Source organism: Periplaneta americana, chromosome 7, assembly GCF_040183065.1.
Source record: "Periplaneta americana isolate PAMFEO1 chromosome 7, P.americana_PAMFEO1_priV1, whole genome shotgun sequence".
NCBI lineage: Eukaryota > Metazoa > Arthropoda > Insecta > Blattodea > Blattidae > Periplaneta > Periplaneta americana.
The window spans coordinates 168,380,512-168,397,681 of NC_091123.1; the positions used below are offsets into that span (position 1 = coordinate 168,380,512).

General features: G+C 34.8%; 2 protein-coding genes across 4 annotated transcripts in view; one reads left to right on the top strand and one right to left on the bottom strand.

Moving 5' to 3' along the window:
• The window catches only part of Cox11 (Cytochrome c oxidase copper chaperone COX11), a 21,505-nt gene continuing 4,335 nt past the window's right edge, over nucleotides 1-17,170 (top strand). For 2 of the 3 annotated variants that reach the window (XM_069831787.1, XM_069831788.1), the window contains exons 1-4: nucleotides 1-407; nucleotides 4,365-4,520; nucleotides 6,596-6,763; nucleotides 8,666-8,833. In XM_069831787.1, coding sequence (XP_069687888.1) covers nucleotides 135-407; nucleotides 4,365-4,520; nucleotides 6,596-6,763; nucleotides 8,666-8,812 — 744 coding nt within the window. In that variant the 5' untranslated portion in view covers nucleotides 1-134 and the 3' untranslated portion in view covers nucleotides 8,813-8,833. Of the gene's footprint in view, nucleotides 408-4,364; nucleotides 4,521-6,595; nucleotides 6,764-8,665; nucleotides 8,834-11,917; nucleotides 15,512-17,170 lie in introns of those variants that run through there. The other variant, XM_069831785.1, reaches the window with a different exon arrangement.
• Nucleotides 15,538-17,170, bottom strand: part of LOC138703685 (tektin-3-like) — a 16,487-nt gene continuing 14,854 nt past the window's right edge. Inside the window, exon 9 of the mRNA XM_069831784.1 lies at nucleotides 15,538-16,563. Coding sequence (XP_069687885.1) covers nucleotides 16,353-16,563 — 211 coding nt within the window. The 3' untranslated portion in view covers nucleotides 15,538-16,352. The remainder of the gene's footprint in view (nucleotides 16,564-17,170) is intronic.

Here is a 17,170-nt window from a genome sequence, read left to right on the forward strand (position 1 = left end):
ACTGATGTACGCTGAAGTTGCATCAGAATATGAAAATTAGTACAGTACCATCAAAGTGGCCGTGATTACAATAAATAATAAAGTGAGCTGAGTTTATGGACTTGAGCCAACTTCAATGTACAGTTTGAAAGAAAATGCTACTTGTGAGAATATTTTGTCCGCACTTGTCAAGAATACTAGGTAGGAATAGTAACGTTCCACGTAGACGGAAAATAATAACATATCAATTCCATACTAATGTGTCGTGCAATTTAAGACAACAGCAAAACAAACCGTTTCAAGAAACTAGTGGTTGGACAGAAAGACAGAAAAAATTAAGATCTACAGTGTATTATATAGCCGCAACAGCTGTTCTTGCAGTTGGACTAAGTTATGCTGCTGTACCGTTATACAGAATGTTTTGTCAGGTAAACGTTTCTGTGTAGATGATTGAAGCTTGATATTTTGTATTTTTTACACTCCCGGTAGACAGCAGCCTTATTTATTTGTGTGAACAGTGCGCCTGCAGTTCAACCAAGTATGCCTGTGGAATTCCATTCAGGAAGCTTAGTCCTAATTGTTAGATTATAGAATAAGTTTAGGACACTAAATGCACACAAATAAACCTAACCTAATCTAATGAAATTACCATGGTATTACTAACCAATAATTCTATATTAATATAAATAATTTCTGACATCACTAGGCTAGTTATAGGTCGGCTGTACTGAGCTGTACACCATGTCTAAAGGCCTAAAGAAAGTTCCACCTTCAGTAAATGAACGGCTCATTACCTGGTAGGTACTCCATCCGGGTTTGTTTTCATTCCACTTCAGTTGGCCGCAAGTGGCGTTGTATGCAATAATGACACTTTGTATAAGAGAAAGCTTTTTGCTTCCTGCAATGCGGCAGAAGTGTTGTGTTTTGCAAGTGCGGATATGTCGCGTACGGTTGTTTGTGTCTACCGGACGTCCAGCAATTACCATTGAATGTCTTGAGCGTGCAAACCTGAAAATTGTCAAAGAAACTGATAAAAACTCTAAATTTAGTCTTTAAGTATTAAATACAGTATTTAATTTAGAATTTTTATCAGTTTCTTTGACAATTTTCAGGTTTGCTTCTCCGATGAATCAACCTTTCAGTGTTTGATGGACAAAGCAATGTTTGTTCGTCGATGAGAGGGAGAAAATTTTGCTCCTGGATGCCTGTCACCACAGTTAAACACCCAATATCAGTCATGATATGGTCTGTGATATCAGGCAAAAGTTCAGGACGACTCTACATTGTTCAGGGAACAATGAAACTAGATCAATATATCCAGGTTTTGGAAAACAGGCTTATCCCTCAGCTGAACGAATGGTTCCCAAATGGGGATAAATATATTTTATGCAAGATGGTGCACCTTGCCACACTGCTAGGAAAGTCAAAACGTTTCTGGCTTCCAAAAACATTCCACTTTTGCCATGGCCAGGAAACTCACCGGACTTGAATCCTATTGAGAATGTCTGGGAACTCGTAAAAAGAGAGATGGCAAAAGAATTTATTACTACCAGAGTTCGACTTATTGAAAGGCTGATACATGTTTGGAATCACAATGAGAGGATCCAGTAAATAATACAGAAGTGTATTGTAAGCATGCCAAAGAGAAATGAAGCTGTAATTAAAGCCAAAGGAGGTCGTACGAAATACTGAAATTTCTGTAAAAATGAGGTGTGGTTGGTTATTTATCAATATTTCTTGAATTAACATTGTTATAATTGTAATTATACTTAATATTGTTTAAAAATTAAATATGTAATGTGAATTCTGCTTAAGAAAGGAAACCAGAGTTCAAATGAGGAAGTAATATGTAAAATATAGTAAAAATGTGAGTGATTATAATAATGTTGCCAGGTACTGTACATACTTGGCTTCTAGTCGAGTTATGTGTGTCATGAACAAAAGAAAAATTGAGCGGTGACGCCAATTTCGCACCAGAATAAGGGTGGAAAATTGCTGTGAAAGGGTAGCTGGCAGAGAGATGGGATGTATGTAAGGCTTTTTGGTAGGTTAGGTACAGCCATAAAAAAAAAAGTGACTGCACTCGTGAACAGCAAACATATTGCAATCCACTTCGGACCACGGTGGTGTTACATGATGCATGCTCTTGTAGAGGCTCACTTGAAACAGTTTCGAAACTATAGTGCTCAGGCAGAAGTCATTCGATATCTGCGTCTTGTAGAGCAGCAGTAGAGTGCTAGCTTAGTGACCCGAAGGTTATGAGTTCGGGCCTTGTTCAAGTTATCATTTTATTTTGTTGTCATTCGTTAGCGATATATATAATATTCAAGTTATCATTTATATTCTGTTATAATTCTTAAGTGATATAAATAATATTCAAGTTATCACTTATATTCTGTTATCATTCTTTAGTGATATAAATAATATTCAAGTTATCATTTATATCTTGTTATCGTTCTTTAACGATATAACTAATATTCGGGCGCGCTCCTCTAAGGTTAGAGCCCAATTTAGGTGTGTGTGTGTGTGCGTGCGTGCGTGTGTGTTAATCGAAAATTAGGGGCTAGAAAATATTGGAAAATATTGAGAATAGGACGCATGTTTATATGACATTTTTTTTTTTCGATTAATACACACACACACACTTAAACTGGGCTCTAACCTTAGAGGAAATGCCACTGCCCCTGTACAGAAGCACGCCCTAATATTCAAGTTACCATTATATTCTGTTATAGTTCTTTAGCAATATCAATAATATCCAAGTTATCATTTGTATTCTGTTATTTAGTGGTATAAATAATATAAATTTAATGTTAGATTTGGAACAATGCAGCTGCAGAACACTAGTGTTAGTTTCTTCTTCTCATACAGTATTATTACATTATACAGTGAGGTCAGTTGGGGACGCTTGAGTTTTCGTCCCCAAACTAACTTCACTGTACTATCCTGTAACACAATAAAATGAAAAGAAGTGACGAGGATTTGAATCTGAGATGTTGACTTCTAAATTCCAATGTTCTTCCGACTGAGCTATGGGGACACAAGTAAAGAACATGTGCGGAAAAATTGGCCCAATCCCCCACCAAGACGTCCTGATGATTTGTGGAAGCTTGTCCAGGATGCCTGGGATGTCATGGCTGAGAACATTCGCTATTTGAAAACACTAGTCGATTCCATACCCACTTAACTGCAAGATGGGAGAAAGATGGACTGAATATTGAATCGTGGCTTTTTGTTTTGCAACTTTTAATTGTTCGAATTTTGTAAGGCAGACGCCAGTAAGTTTGTTTTGTTTATACCACGGAAGATATTTTTTGTTGAGAATAAAATCTTTTTTTTTTTTTCTATTTGCAGCCATAATGTCATAATAAATAATGATAAAATCATGACATAATACATTCATGAATCTGATGTTAATTACTAAAACAGTAATGAAAGAGACAGGAGCAATTTATATTTTCTCTCTCTCTTAAAAACAAAATAACATAAAAAGCACTAGGTTGTGTTCGAATGCATGACCTCATGAATACCAGCCCAAAATGCTACCACTACACTACAATAGTAACATGCAGAACACTTCAATTATAACTGTAGATATCAGGCCATGTGGTCCAACAACATGTAACATTGCCTGTCTCTCAATTGTAGTGAAGAAATCCAAAGGGAACTTAGCCTCTAGAGCGTGGTCACTTCTTCTTTTGACAGCTGTCCATAGATAGAAAGCAAGTGTTCGTAAAGTGAGTATTAGTCTCGGTTGTTGGTTCATGTTTTTGGAATGCCTTATACACATTTTGGTCGGGTAGGTGGCTCTGGATAGATATCCACTTTGCTTTCGTAGGTAACGCAATTGTAAAGAATCACCCATAACATATAACCTAATGTGCCATAGTATTTGCATAACAAATTTTGGAAAGTGGAACTTACTTTATGGTGTAATTTAGATAATTATAAAAAATACATGAATCATAATACTCAGTACTGGTGCCTACCTGATAAATTCCAGACTCAGTTGCCTTTTTAGAACAGATGGATTATTTTGTGTGCTAATTGAGATAATACATACACCCATGGAAATCGTAAGCAAGAAATCTAACAGAAATTGTGTTGTATCTCTATGCATTTTGGACCAATGCAAGGAGGGTACATAAAAATGTGTTATATTGTTAGAGAAACCTTAAGATGCATATGAAGTAACAGAAATCCCACGTGCAGTATTGATGAAGTGATAATCTTAAAATGTCGTACTAACATACTATTTTATTTTATGCTATATTGATTTTAAACTGTCTTTTACATTTACTTGTTATGCAGTTGGGTACTAAGAAAGTGAATATAATGAAGAGGTGAATTGTTGCATAGTAAATTATTTTGCTTGTTTCTTCCAGGCCTATAGCTATGGAGGCACAACAGGTGTTGGGCATGATGCCAACAAAGTTGAGGCAATGTCGAAGATTCGAGACAGAGTAATCAGTGTGCGGTTCAATGCTGACACCGCTGCTAGCATGAGGTGGAACTTCAAACCACAGCAGGCAGAGATCAAGGTTAGACTCAGCATTTTGAATTTGTAGAGCAGGAATCTCCAATCTATGGCCAGGAGTGAAACAAAACAATTGGCATCATTACCACTAAATTGGAACTCGCTCTACAAGGGTGAGAATGTAAAATGTTGCAAACAGCTTCTTTGGAATTAGATACTTTATCCTGCAGCCTATAGAATTATGTGCTACTCATAGAGACAAAGTATTATTTTCTGCTAAGTTAGAAATTAAATTAGTAAAGAAATAAACATATAATTTCCTACAAACTTGTATATTATAGTACATAATATATAACTTTGACTATTTCTTGACAATTTAAACAGTGATTTCTGCATGTAAATTCTGTATGTTCCACCAGAGTTTCGAGGATCTTTTCCGTGAATAAACTCTATGGGATTAAAATTAAGGTGAATAAATTTTGGCTTTTTTTTCTTTTGCATTTTCTGTATGCTGCTCCTTCTGCCTGCATTACCTTTGCCAGACATTTTAACGTGGTGTTATGTCAAACACTGTCACTTGGTAGCAAATAGTAACAATTCATTTGCTGTCATTGCATGGAGTCTGATTGCTGATTCTGAAATATCGTGATTCTATATGTATTTCACACACAGTATGTCCAAATTCATCTCATAGTTTTGGAGAGGCAGACACCTAAACGTGTTTGTTACGAGTAATTTTACATACTAGTGTCTTAAACCCGTAATAAATTGTAATAATGCAGCGTGTGTCGAACGTCGGCTGGCCGGTGGTAAGACCCGCATTACTACTGCTTGGTGCAGCTCCATCATGGATACATTAACTGTATGAGCTGTGACATCTTGCTGCTGAAAATGTACTGTGAAATGTTCTGCATATGTTAACCCAGCGTTTCTCAAACTATGGTCTGTGGACCACCTGTGGTCCTCGAGGTCTGCCCTTGTGGTCCTTCAAAAAAGACTGAAGAAAAAATAAAATTCAAACGAATTGCGTATCACATTATAGCTGAAAATCTCAGAGTTTATAAATGACACATTACAATCGCCTTTCATTTTTTCTCCCAGTACTGACATTTTACGAAATTTATTTACCCTACCCGTCTACCGACTTCCCACTCTATTCTTAACAAAAAAAAGAGGGATTTAAAGCACTATGAATGTGGTGTTTCTCGCTATCTTTTCCGTGCACATCTGGCGCTGTGCCTGTAAGCCAGCCAGGGACCACCCGAATTCATAACAGGACCGAAGTACCGAACCTTTTCACGTATTTATGACTTTCTTAATAGTTTGCACATTGAAATGGTCACGTACTGTACGTCGTACACCAATAATAGAACATGCAAAATTGCATCTTTACTTGTTGAAAATCGGGCATGTTTCTGCATTAATTTTTTTTATTTCTCTTTTTTGGAGATGAGGATATATGAAATTTTCTTCTATTAACATTAACTTAAGTAGTTAATACTAATATAAAATTAATTGAATTAAATTAATTTTAATTATTATTTCTACATTAAAATGTAAGTATATTGATATTAAAATATGCTATATAAATGATAAATTTCGTTTTTGTAAGGTGGTCCGCAGAACTGTTCTGACTTAAAAAAGTGGTCCCCACTTCAGAAAAGTTTGAGAAATGCTGTGTTAGCCTGTTCGACACAACGTTAGACAGCTATTTTGTAATGGATGTTAGGAAACATTAAGAATAAGGAAATTGATCCCAGGTCGATTTTTTCCCTTTTGAAGCTTGGTTCCATCTGATCATGTAATCAGTCAAGCCAAGAATTATGAATGTGTCAGCTGCAGCCAATTACTTTGCAGTGCGAGATACCGAAGTCACATTTTATAACCAGTGTGTGATTAGATAACAATCAGTGATCGTTAATGCAGATAATTGAAGTTAAAGCATTTCCTCAATCGTAAATTACATTTTATGTTCCCCTTTCTAATCAACACAGTTGCCATCAGTACACCGAGACCTGTTGAGGAGGAAGGCTTGTTGAATGCTATTAGTGCTGTGCATTTGTGAATTCTTTTGCGTTGTTACGTTTCGTGGTTCATTTCACATAATTTATTTATACATCTGTTTTTTAATACTTTCAGGTTATTCCTGGAGAAACTGCTTTGGCCTTCTATACAGCATGCAATCCAACCGATGTTCCTGTCACTGGTATAAGTACTTATAATGTTATCCCGTTTGAAGCTGGACAGTATTTCAACAAAATTCAATGTTTTTGTTTTGAAGAGCAGTTGCTGAATCCACACGAACAGGTAGGAAATTTTAACCTACCTATATCTGTAGTTATTTTAGTATACTGCAATGATGCCATGTTATACAACATTTATTATTTACATAGAAGTAATTGTTATGTGAGGGCGGCAGTGAATTTCCGGCTTCCTTAAAAGCCATTTGTAAGTAAGTAAGTAAATGGTTTACTTGGATTTATTTTTATTTATATATTTAATAGTTTAATGGTTTACTTTGATTTATGTTTACTTATAGATTTAGTAGCTTAATGGTTTACTTGGATTTATTTTTATTTATATATTTAATAGCTTAATGGTTTACTTTGATTTATGTTTACTTATAGATTTAGTAGCTTAATGGTTTACTTCGATTTATTTTTATTTATATATTTAATAGTTTAATGGTTTACTTTGATTTATGTTTACTTATAGATTTAGTAGCTTAATGGTTTACTGTTATACTTTATTATTATTTTTTTTAACATTTCAAACAGGAAACGGACTTACAGACTTGGAACAAGGTGACCGTTCTAGCTACCTACACAGTCGCATAGTATTACTTAATTATGAGAGAATGTCGACCATTCTCACTGTCAGAAGGACTTTCTGTGAAACCGTGCTTGTGAATAACTGCTGAGCGGTAACTCCAGGAGGAGCTGCCAAATTCAACATGACCAACCTCTTAGCTCGACGTTGTGACTTGCCGTATGGAAGAATTTAGTTCAGATGGTGAATGACAGTTATCATTAACAATGAAAGAAGTCATAGCATTTTCCGTTTCCTTCCATGAAAGTACGAATATTATTGGTAATGCACAATTAGTCATTTTCATTCAAGGCGTGGACAAGCAATTTTGTATGATGGAGAAATTTTTGTATGCAATTCCTTTAAATGGGGAAAATATTTTCGTAGCGGTTGAAGACACCATAAAAATATAATTGTCATGGGAAAACTTGTGTCTGCTGCTACAGAGAGAGCTTTTGCTATGATTGGCAAAAGAGTTTTTTTTTTTCCGTTTGCAATTTAAATCACTAGCATATGGTTAGAGTATTTTGTCAGTACATTCTGCATTTCGTCTGGAAAATTATTGTGCCAAAGTTCTTCAATATGAAGAAATTATGAAAACTGTAGTGAAGACAGTTTTATTAGATCTGCAGAAGTAAGTCACCGGAACTTTAGGTAATTTTTACAAGATACTGATTTGCCACATATTGATTTTTTATTTTTGTGCCATAAGGTAGTTGAGTTGCGGTATGACTCCTGAACTATTTTTCCATTTTAGAAAAGAGACCAGGTTGTTACTTGAAATGAAAGACGAACACATTCTGAACTCATGGATTCATTTTTGATATCAGATCTTGCATTTGTGTGTGATGTTACAGGTCATTTGAATGTTTTGTGGACGTCTTTGTAGGGTAAAGACAAACTTATAACGTTCGTATTACATGAACAGATACAGAAATAGGACCAACAGGAGTCTAATAGATCTTAGAGGTCGCAGTGCTAGAGAATCTTTCTTTCTTACAGAGGTTACGATGATGAGCATTCACTCTACCTCAGTTCTGCTGTACAGTTTCTTTCCATCCACTCTCCTACTCCTCAGAGTGCAGAACTGTATTATCACAAAACCTTATCCCTCTGGTTATGACTTCTAGTAGATTGACGACGAAAGTCATCAAGTGAAGAGGCACTGAGCTTCCTGCGATTCAGGTGTTCAGAAAATTGACCTTCAGCTGTTGCCATAAGTCCTCTATACATTAATCATAGTCCTTATATGCGATGTTCCCTCATCTTCGATTAAATATGGTATTTGAAGAAGAGAATTGGCATAACAGTTGTTAATTATGATTGCAGATATTAGTACATTTGTCATTAGCAACAAGAATGTTGTTCGCATTTGTATAAATGTTACACTGTTAATTTCAGGTGGACATGCCAGTGTTTTTCTACATTGATCCTGAGTTTGCAGAAGATCCAAAGATGGAGACTGTGGACACACTTACACTTTCCTATACTTTCTTTGAAGCAAAGGAGGGATTAAAATTACCTGTTCCGTCATTTATAAGGAAGTGATTAGTTTAACATTTCTGAAAGGTAAATACAGCAACTATTACGTTTTTTTTAAATCTAGAAAATGAGTTTCAACAGTGGTTAACTCCAAAGTATTTATATTCCATTAAAATTCCACAGTCACATGGATGCATATAATTTCCAATTTCAGCTATATTCATATTCATTCATTCATAGTGTTATGTCCAAGGGCAGCACTCCAATCTTTCTTATTTTCTGCCTTCCTCTTTGTCTCCAGTTATAATCCATACATCTTAATGTCGCCTATCATGTGATATCCTCTTCTGCCCCTTTCCTGTTCACCATTCCTTCCAGTGCATCCTTCAGTAGGCAATTTCTTTTCAACCAGTGACCCAGCCCAGCCAATTCCTTTTTCTCTTCTTGATCATTTTCAGCATCATTCTTTCTTCACCCACTCTTCCTCATTTCTTATTCTATCTGTCCATTTTACACGCTCCATATCCCATTTCAAATGCTTTTAGTTGTTTCTCTCACTTCGTCATAATGTCCATGTTTCTGCCCCATACAATGCCACACTAAACACAAGGCACTTCACTAGTCTCTTCCTTACTTCTTTTTCTAGAGGTCCGCAGAAGATGCTCTTTTTTTTTCTATTAAAAGCTTCCTTGACTTCCTGGCAGCAGCTCATGCTACTGTTTATAGTACACCCCAAGTATTTAAAGCTGTCCACTTGCTCTACTGCCTCACTTAGAATTCGCAAGTTTACCTTCTTTATTTTTTGTAAACTGATTCCTGATAACATTACCGGTAATAGTTTTGGATTGAAGTGTGGATTTCTTTTCTAGTACTGGATTTAATGGACTACGATCCTTCAGTTCGGTATTAGAGAATGAAATAATCGTATTGAAACTTTTGTAAATTGTGTGATATATGTTTCAAGAGTTGCATACTTAACGAAAGGCTGGAATTAGTGGATATGATAAACTTTATTCAAGTGCTGGAAATTTTTGAGGACAACTTGAATACTGCTGTATATTGGCCGAATTTTTCTTCTTGTCCACTGCTATGGACGGCTGACTGTAAAATGAGCGGGCCCTGGTTCAAATCCCAGTTGGGGAAAGTTACCTGGTTGAAGATTTTCCCTCCACCCAGTAAGAGCAAATGCTGGGTAACTTTCAGCGCTGGACCCTGGACTCATTTCGCTGGCATTATCACCTTTATTTCACTCAGATGCTAGATAATCATAGCAGTTGATAAAGTGTCGTGAAATAAAAAAAATCTTATTCTTCTTCTTCCTCTTCCTTCAAGTTGAGTGATTGCTGTCCCATTCTGGACGAAATTCTTAAAATAAAATATTCAGAAGTCAAATATTGTTATTCATAGACATAAAATAAATTGAAGATCAAAGATGAAGCCTACAATGGCTACTTTACTGAAGGGTTAAGTTCGTGGTTGCAGTAAATTTAGTGATAATGGACCTAAATATCTTAAATTTCTTTAGAAGAGGCGCAGGTTGAAATTCCCATTGCTGGTAATGAAAAGGAAATGTTTCGAAAATTGGCTCTATCTTCATCTTCGAAACATTGTGGTTTTCTTTCAATTACCAGCAATGGAAAAAATCCAATCTACACCTCTCCTAACTAATTCACTGTTGCTTTCCCTTCCCTTAGACTGCTCTCAGATTTCATGTTCGAAGCTAAATCAATAGGGTCGATTACAGAAGTAGTGATTCATATGTACTGACTGATTGAGTGTTTTTCATTGGCCAGAGCATCTTGCATTGTAATTATCTCATTATGTTGCAGTTGTCACTTCCCTGATTGAGGAGTATTCATCATTTAATAGTTTCCTCTCTATAGATTATTATAATTTTCTTATAGTGTCAAGAAGATTTATTTTATTTCAATGCCAAGTTGTAGTTTAAGCTAATATTTGCAGAGACTGCTTATTACTAACAACTGCACAGCACAAGCTCCTTTGTCATTCACAGTACCTATACTATATAATTTTTTGTCTCCATTTTCTTATCATTTCCTAATGGTACGTCTGATTAATTCATTCACAGTTACTAGAATGGAGCTTAACTTCTCGATTGTGGAATCCTCCACACGTAACAGTTGTAATTTTAAAGGAAGTTGATTGAGGTAACAAATCTTAATGTTTTAAATTAATATCTTCCCCTTCCTCCTCTTCCACTGTATCTAATTCATGTGGTTGCGAACGTAGGTCCAATATTAGGACAGATTACTAATAATAATAAATAGTCCAAAGAAAACTTTTAGGGGTGCTGTGCATAGACATTTTGCTAGTCTGCGCTACGAGCGTGCTAAACTAGCCCTGGCTATCGAGTGATTGCTTGTACAGGATTCATATCATATATCGCTAACACTCATTTGTGAATACGAAAAACGTTAGTTCGCTGATCATCCACTGTAAGCCCGCACTAAGAATATCTATGAATATGGCCCTTAGAGTTATTAAAAAAATTTAAGAATTTTTATGCATAAGCTTCCCTTTCATCTTTGCTATATCAGTAGCTACTACATGAATATAAGTAATAATAGTTATAATTTTTCATCACTGATGCGTGTTACAGATGAATTTTTTTACCACTTTGTCCATTATTCAGTCTTCAGGAAGAAATGGATCAGAATCATATGTCCAGCCCTTTCTTCTAAACTCACTGTGTGTGAGAAATACTGGAGAGCAAGAGAGTTGATGGTTTTATTGCCAAGAACTCAGCATTAGTAACAACATTTGTTATTGCCACCAATAATAGAAATCGAATGAAGATTGGCATGACTACAGAATACCTAGAAAGAAAAATATGGTTAGGTGATTGGCTGGTTTCCATTGCCTCTTTGTATGACTAAGACCTCCCTGAAGTTGTAGAAAATTAATTTCTGAGATATAGCTACTGGAGAATGCTGGGTTTGCAGTGAAAGACCTGCCCTTGAGAGAAAACTATGAATGAACGAATATAGCTGTTTTAAGACAATTTATTTCTCTCATTGTTAGAAAGTTAGGCAGTAAAGATGTATGGTACAGTTGAACTTTGATATGGGCAAGAAATGGACGGTAAAGAAAATATAAATACGTGCATATTAAATAAACAGAAGTTTAATAGCTTTTCCTTTTCATTTACAGTGGAATACATTCACAAGACTGGAAGAAAATAGTCTGCAGAAGATACTTTAAGTGTAGTTACTTTAGTTGGTTGGAAGTGAACACAGCTGTTACGAACGTTGGAGCCATACTACAAGGACATTTGGAGAACAGAAGTCTGTTTTTATTGGGGCTAACAATGTTGTTAAATAAACCCTTAACAGCTCATTCATTATGAACCTCAGTTCTCTATGTATTCAAGAAACAATAAATAATACATGTGGCCAGGAGCTTATCAGGGCAGAAGATAGGGTTGCAATACATCCGTATTTTGTATGGACAGTTTGTGTTTTAAGACCCATGTCAGAATATGTATCATACAATTAAAAGAGTGACAAAATGTCTGCATTTTCTGGTAAGGAGAGTAATAATTGGTTTCTGTATTGTCATCTGTTATAAAGTTTGTGCATTTTGGTTTTAAAGATACATCAAAGAGTCAACCTGGTTGGCGAGTTGGTATAGTGCTGGCCTTCTATGCCCAAGGTTGTGGGTTCGATCCCGGGCCAGGTCAATGGCATTTAAGTGTGCTTAAATGCGGCAGACTCATATCAGTAGATTTACTGGCATGTAAAAGAACTCCTGCGGGACGAAATTCTGGCACATCCGGCAACGCTGATATATCCTCGGCAGTTGCGAGCATCGTTAAATAAACTAAAAAAAAAGCTTATGGCCTTTAAGGAACCCAGAGGTTCATTGCCGGCCTCACATAAGCCCGCCATCGTCAGTGTAGTACAATGTAATAGATAGTCTTCTTTAATGTAAATAATGTCCCCAATTTTGGGGAAAACAAAAATGTTCGTATTTTTGTATCTAGTAGAGGTTAATATACTCTTCTCCTTAACCAAATTCGAAATTAAAGAAAAGGAATGCACACGAGATAAAGGTTATGTATCTCTCAAGAAATTCGATTGTATAAAGAGCTAAGTGAAAAAGAAAATATATGGAAAAATCGATCACTTTTTTCCATTTAAGATTCAGTAAAGGTTATTAATGAAACATGTTTTAAGTGCGTGTATTTCTCGATCCATCTGAGGAAATAAAACTGCTTCCCACGTCATCATTATGTGATATGTAGCTGCTGCCTTTACTTATCAAGGTTTTGATATGTAAACATAGGACTGAGCGGTTTTTAGATAAATATGCACAGACACGTTTTAATGACTTTCCTATTCTTGTTACTTCATTGGAAATTTGAAACAGTCTCTTGCAGGTGCTTATAGTTTGACTATTTTATCAAAATTAGGTAGTAGCTATTTTTGAGAAGGGTAACACACAGTTTGAAACATTTTGAAACTCTGGCTTGAATTTTTATGGAAGTATAGTATTATAATCTCTGTTTATGTTTGAATTAAATCAGAATTTATTTAATTACAAGTATTGCGCACATAATGAAACAAAGTATAGTAGATTAATAATGATATGGAAAAGATATTCTCATAATTTAAGAAACTATTGCCTATAAAATATGAGAAGTCTGGTCTGACTGAGGTGTAAGAAATCTAGCTTATTTACTTTCGCAAATCTATATATAAAGTGGAAGAATAAATATTGAATTTTGTACAAACAGTGTGTAATTTTTATTGCATATAGGCCGATATGTGTTGCAGAAACAAAGTAAAGTGAAAATTGAAAAAGGCATCATTCTGAAAGAAATTAGAATATCATCATCATCAGCATCATCATAAGGCAATTAGGGATGTAGGCCCCATGACCTGTTTTGATCCTGTTAATACATTAATGTAGAAGTCTCTTGCGAGGTCGACCTTGACTTATAAAAAGGACTAAATCATCCATAACTGAATTTTGTGTGAACTGACACGTGATTTTATTTATTGAATATTCCTCTGTAATAAAAAACAACAGATTATGTACGTAATTATGTAAAATGTCCAGCTGTGATAGTAAATTTTAGGATGAAACTGTTTTCTTTGTGCCATAACATTGTATTTATTATTTATCATGGGGAAGACAACTTTATTGGCAAACCAACAGACAAATGGCAATATACCAAATATTATATAAAGTATTAAATAAATAAATATCAACAATATCAAAACTTTTCACATTCATTGTTGCACACTTCTTCCATAATATTTCTATGAAAAGTCATAACTCTTATTTTGTTATTGTACAATGACAGAGGGTTGGTTTATTTCAGAGAATATCTCGAACACCGTTTTGTGTGTGTAAAGCAGTATATATTTATAAGTTCTGATGCATCTAACATTACAATAAACTCTTAATTGATAAGATGCCAACATAAGTTACAATCATCTTAGACTATAAAATCTACATATTTAATGACCACTATGATAAATACTATATAAATCTCATAATAAAATTGTACATCGAGCAATAATACTAATATACAAATTAACAAATAAAATAAACATTTAAAATTCTTCTAATATGAAATTTTACTTGTGACTTCAAACAAGCTGTTCGTTTTGATTGTTCAGTATGAAATATATCAGAATTAATCTTCTGATTTCAGTAGACAGAAAATGTTTACCTGTTTTCTATTTCATTTCTTTTCTCATTGCTCATTGTAATGAATGTTTTCACGATGGAGTCATGCTGCTGTTATTCTGCAGAATACATCTTTGGTCTAACGCATTTGAGAAATACAAAATGTATTATAGCCTACTGTATTTGTGGGCTTGTTGTGCTATAGGCGATAAGTATTAATTCTCCAGTTTTTTGCTGGTAACTAATTTTTTACTAATTAATGACACTATTTCATGTACAAAATTGGATATTAATAGTAATTTAAAGATATTTTAAATAAAATGGGTGACATTAAGAATGCATCAATGATGATAATGAACCTGTATCACACTTGTCACTATAATTTAGGCCCTATTGAAGTTCAAGAGATTATTAACGTCTTAAATGTAACAAGAGGATCAAAGCTTTCAAGACAATGTTTCTTTTTTATAAATTTGTCTTAAATGATCCTTGAACAAATACACTGACATATAAATTAACATAAAATTGCTCACATAAATAACAAATGAAGTCATTAGTCATAAAACAAATGAATAAAATATACCAGAACTCTTTTCCAAAATATAATAATTTGTGGACTATTCAATGCATACATGAATGAAGTTAGAGCAGCTGAGAAATGGGCGTACTTCCCTTTATTTCGCGAATATTTGTGTTGGCAACCTTGCAATGGAAATAATAAGCAGTATCGCACAATGGAAGAGTTATGAGGAGCTGAGAAAGATGCCTTCACGCCATGGCCCAGATAATCTCCACAGAACATGGCACAGACAGTGATGGTCTGGACCCTTACACCATCAATTGGATCATAACCACGTAGTGTCGAAAATAAAGGGGGTACGTCCACTTCTCGGCCATTCTGTATTACAAGACGTTTAGGTGTTATGATTGTTCATATTATATTTGACTCATGTCACTGAAGATCCAGTCTTATTCATGAAATAGTTATCAGATACTAATAATCATAAATAATCATGTTACAGCAACATCTGTTCAGAGTAAGATGCCACACATTGCGTTACTGTGTAAATTGAAAAGTCTAATGCAATTGTTTGGCAATGTCTACAATTGATTTGATTTTTTAATTTATTTTTGTGCATGAAATCCAAATATCATATCCATACTGCACCCTTAATGATTCCAACTGTCACAGTCCTGCCCATTCTATAGTAACATTTTCTAAACTACGTGCACACTCTCTCAGTTGCAGTAGTTGAAAGCAGGGCATCAATTGTCTTTTCAGAAATTCAAGCCCACTTGAATTCTTTGAAAGATAATAATTAATTAATCTTACTTCAATGAATGTTTTAGATCTCTATTTAGTCTACAATAATTACGGTAAATGTAGTGCATAGATTTAAACAAGATGATTGATATTCTAATCATAATCTTGATTTATTCCCTAATTGTAGTAGATATATCAAACAAATGAAATTGAAGAGTATCAAAAAATATGTTAATGAAAATCGTTAGACTGTACAGAAATTCCACTTTCCTTAATTTTTATTTTAATATATTTTGGATTGATAGATAATGCCCACCTCATGTGTCAATGATTAATATTTTATTGTACTGTATGCCACACTTTGAATGGTGTTATTGTAGTATAGAGAATTTTCCATAGGAAATGAGAAGCATTTAGATCTGATCTTCAAGCTTTAATATTATATGCAGGCAAAACTAATGTTCTTCTATAATTACTAACATATTTCCGTTTTTTCTCTCAGTTGCGGTATGTCAATGAAACTCCAGACTTGAGAAAATATTTATTCTCCAAATTCATGTAGCTTTATAGGTAACATCAGAATTTAATTTACGAAGGCAAATTGCTCATCATTACCACTTTCATTTGGAAGTTCATTCAAGCTCTTGCTTTCAGTAGTTGAACTGAAGGTAAGTTGTTCCTAATTTAATACTTGATGGTAGCACTGATGGGAAAACTACGACGCATGCCCAGGCACTTCTCCCTGTCAATGAACAGTGAGTTCACCTTGATCTGCAGTTCTGTCTCCAGGTTGGAGCGAGTCTTCAGCAGCTGCTGATGTTGTGCTTCTGCTTCTTGCAGCTTCCTGTGCAGATACTCGATGCTTTCTCCAATGTCCTGGACCTCCTTCACCAGTCTGTAGGAACATGATTATTAACACACAATATATCTCTGTTATCACATACAAGTTTTTTACTGTGTTTAAAGAACTCCTGCTTGTTTATTCTGTTCTCGTGAGGGGACAGACAACACATATTTCGTTGCTGAGTCACCGGTGCAAGGGAGGAATCAAACTATGTAAGGATTGCGTGAAATGTGTTCAAACTTCGTACCATAGGCATTGGGACCTCCTGCTTTCTCAGTCTACGCAGCTCCAGTTTTTTTTTTTTTTTTAGAATAGCATTAAAACTGTATTACAGTACTAAATGATAGTTTGTCACCAATACTATTTACAAGCTATATGGAAAAACTCTCCATATATGGAGGAAAAAAAATGAAGATTCCAATAGACGATAATATTATATAAGCATTACAATTTGATGACTGTCAGTTAATTTTAGCTCAGAATTACGAAGAATAGGCCTACATTACTACAAAATTGATATAGCAATATAAAAAACTGAATCTTTTTTTGTTGTATGGAGGAGGGGTCCGAAATATAGCACAACAGCCTTGAATGGACTTATTCTTTATGTATATACTGCATATCGTGATGCCGCAGGCTATCTGTACTGCACAGTTTG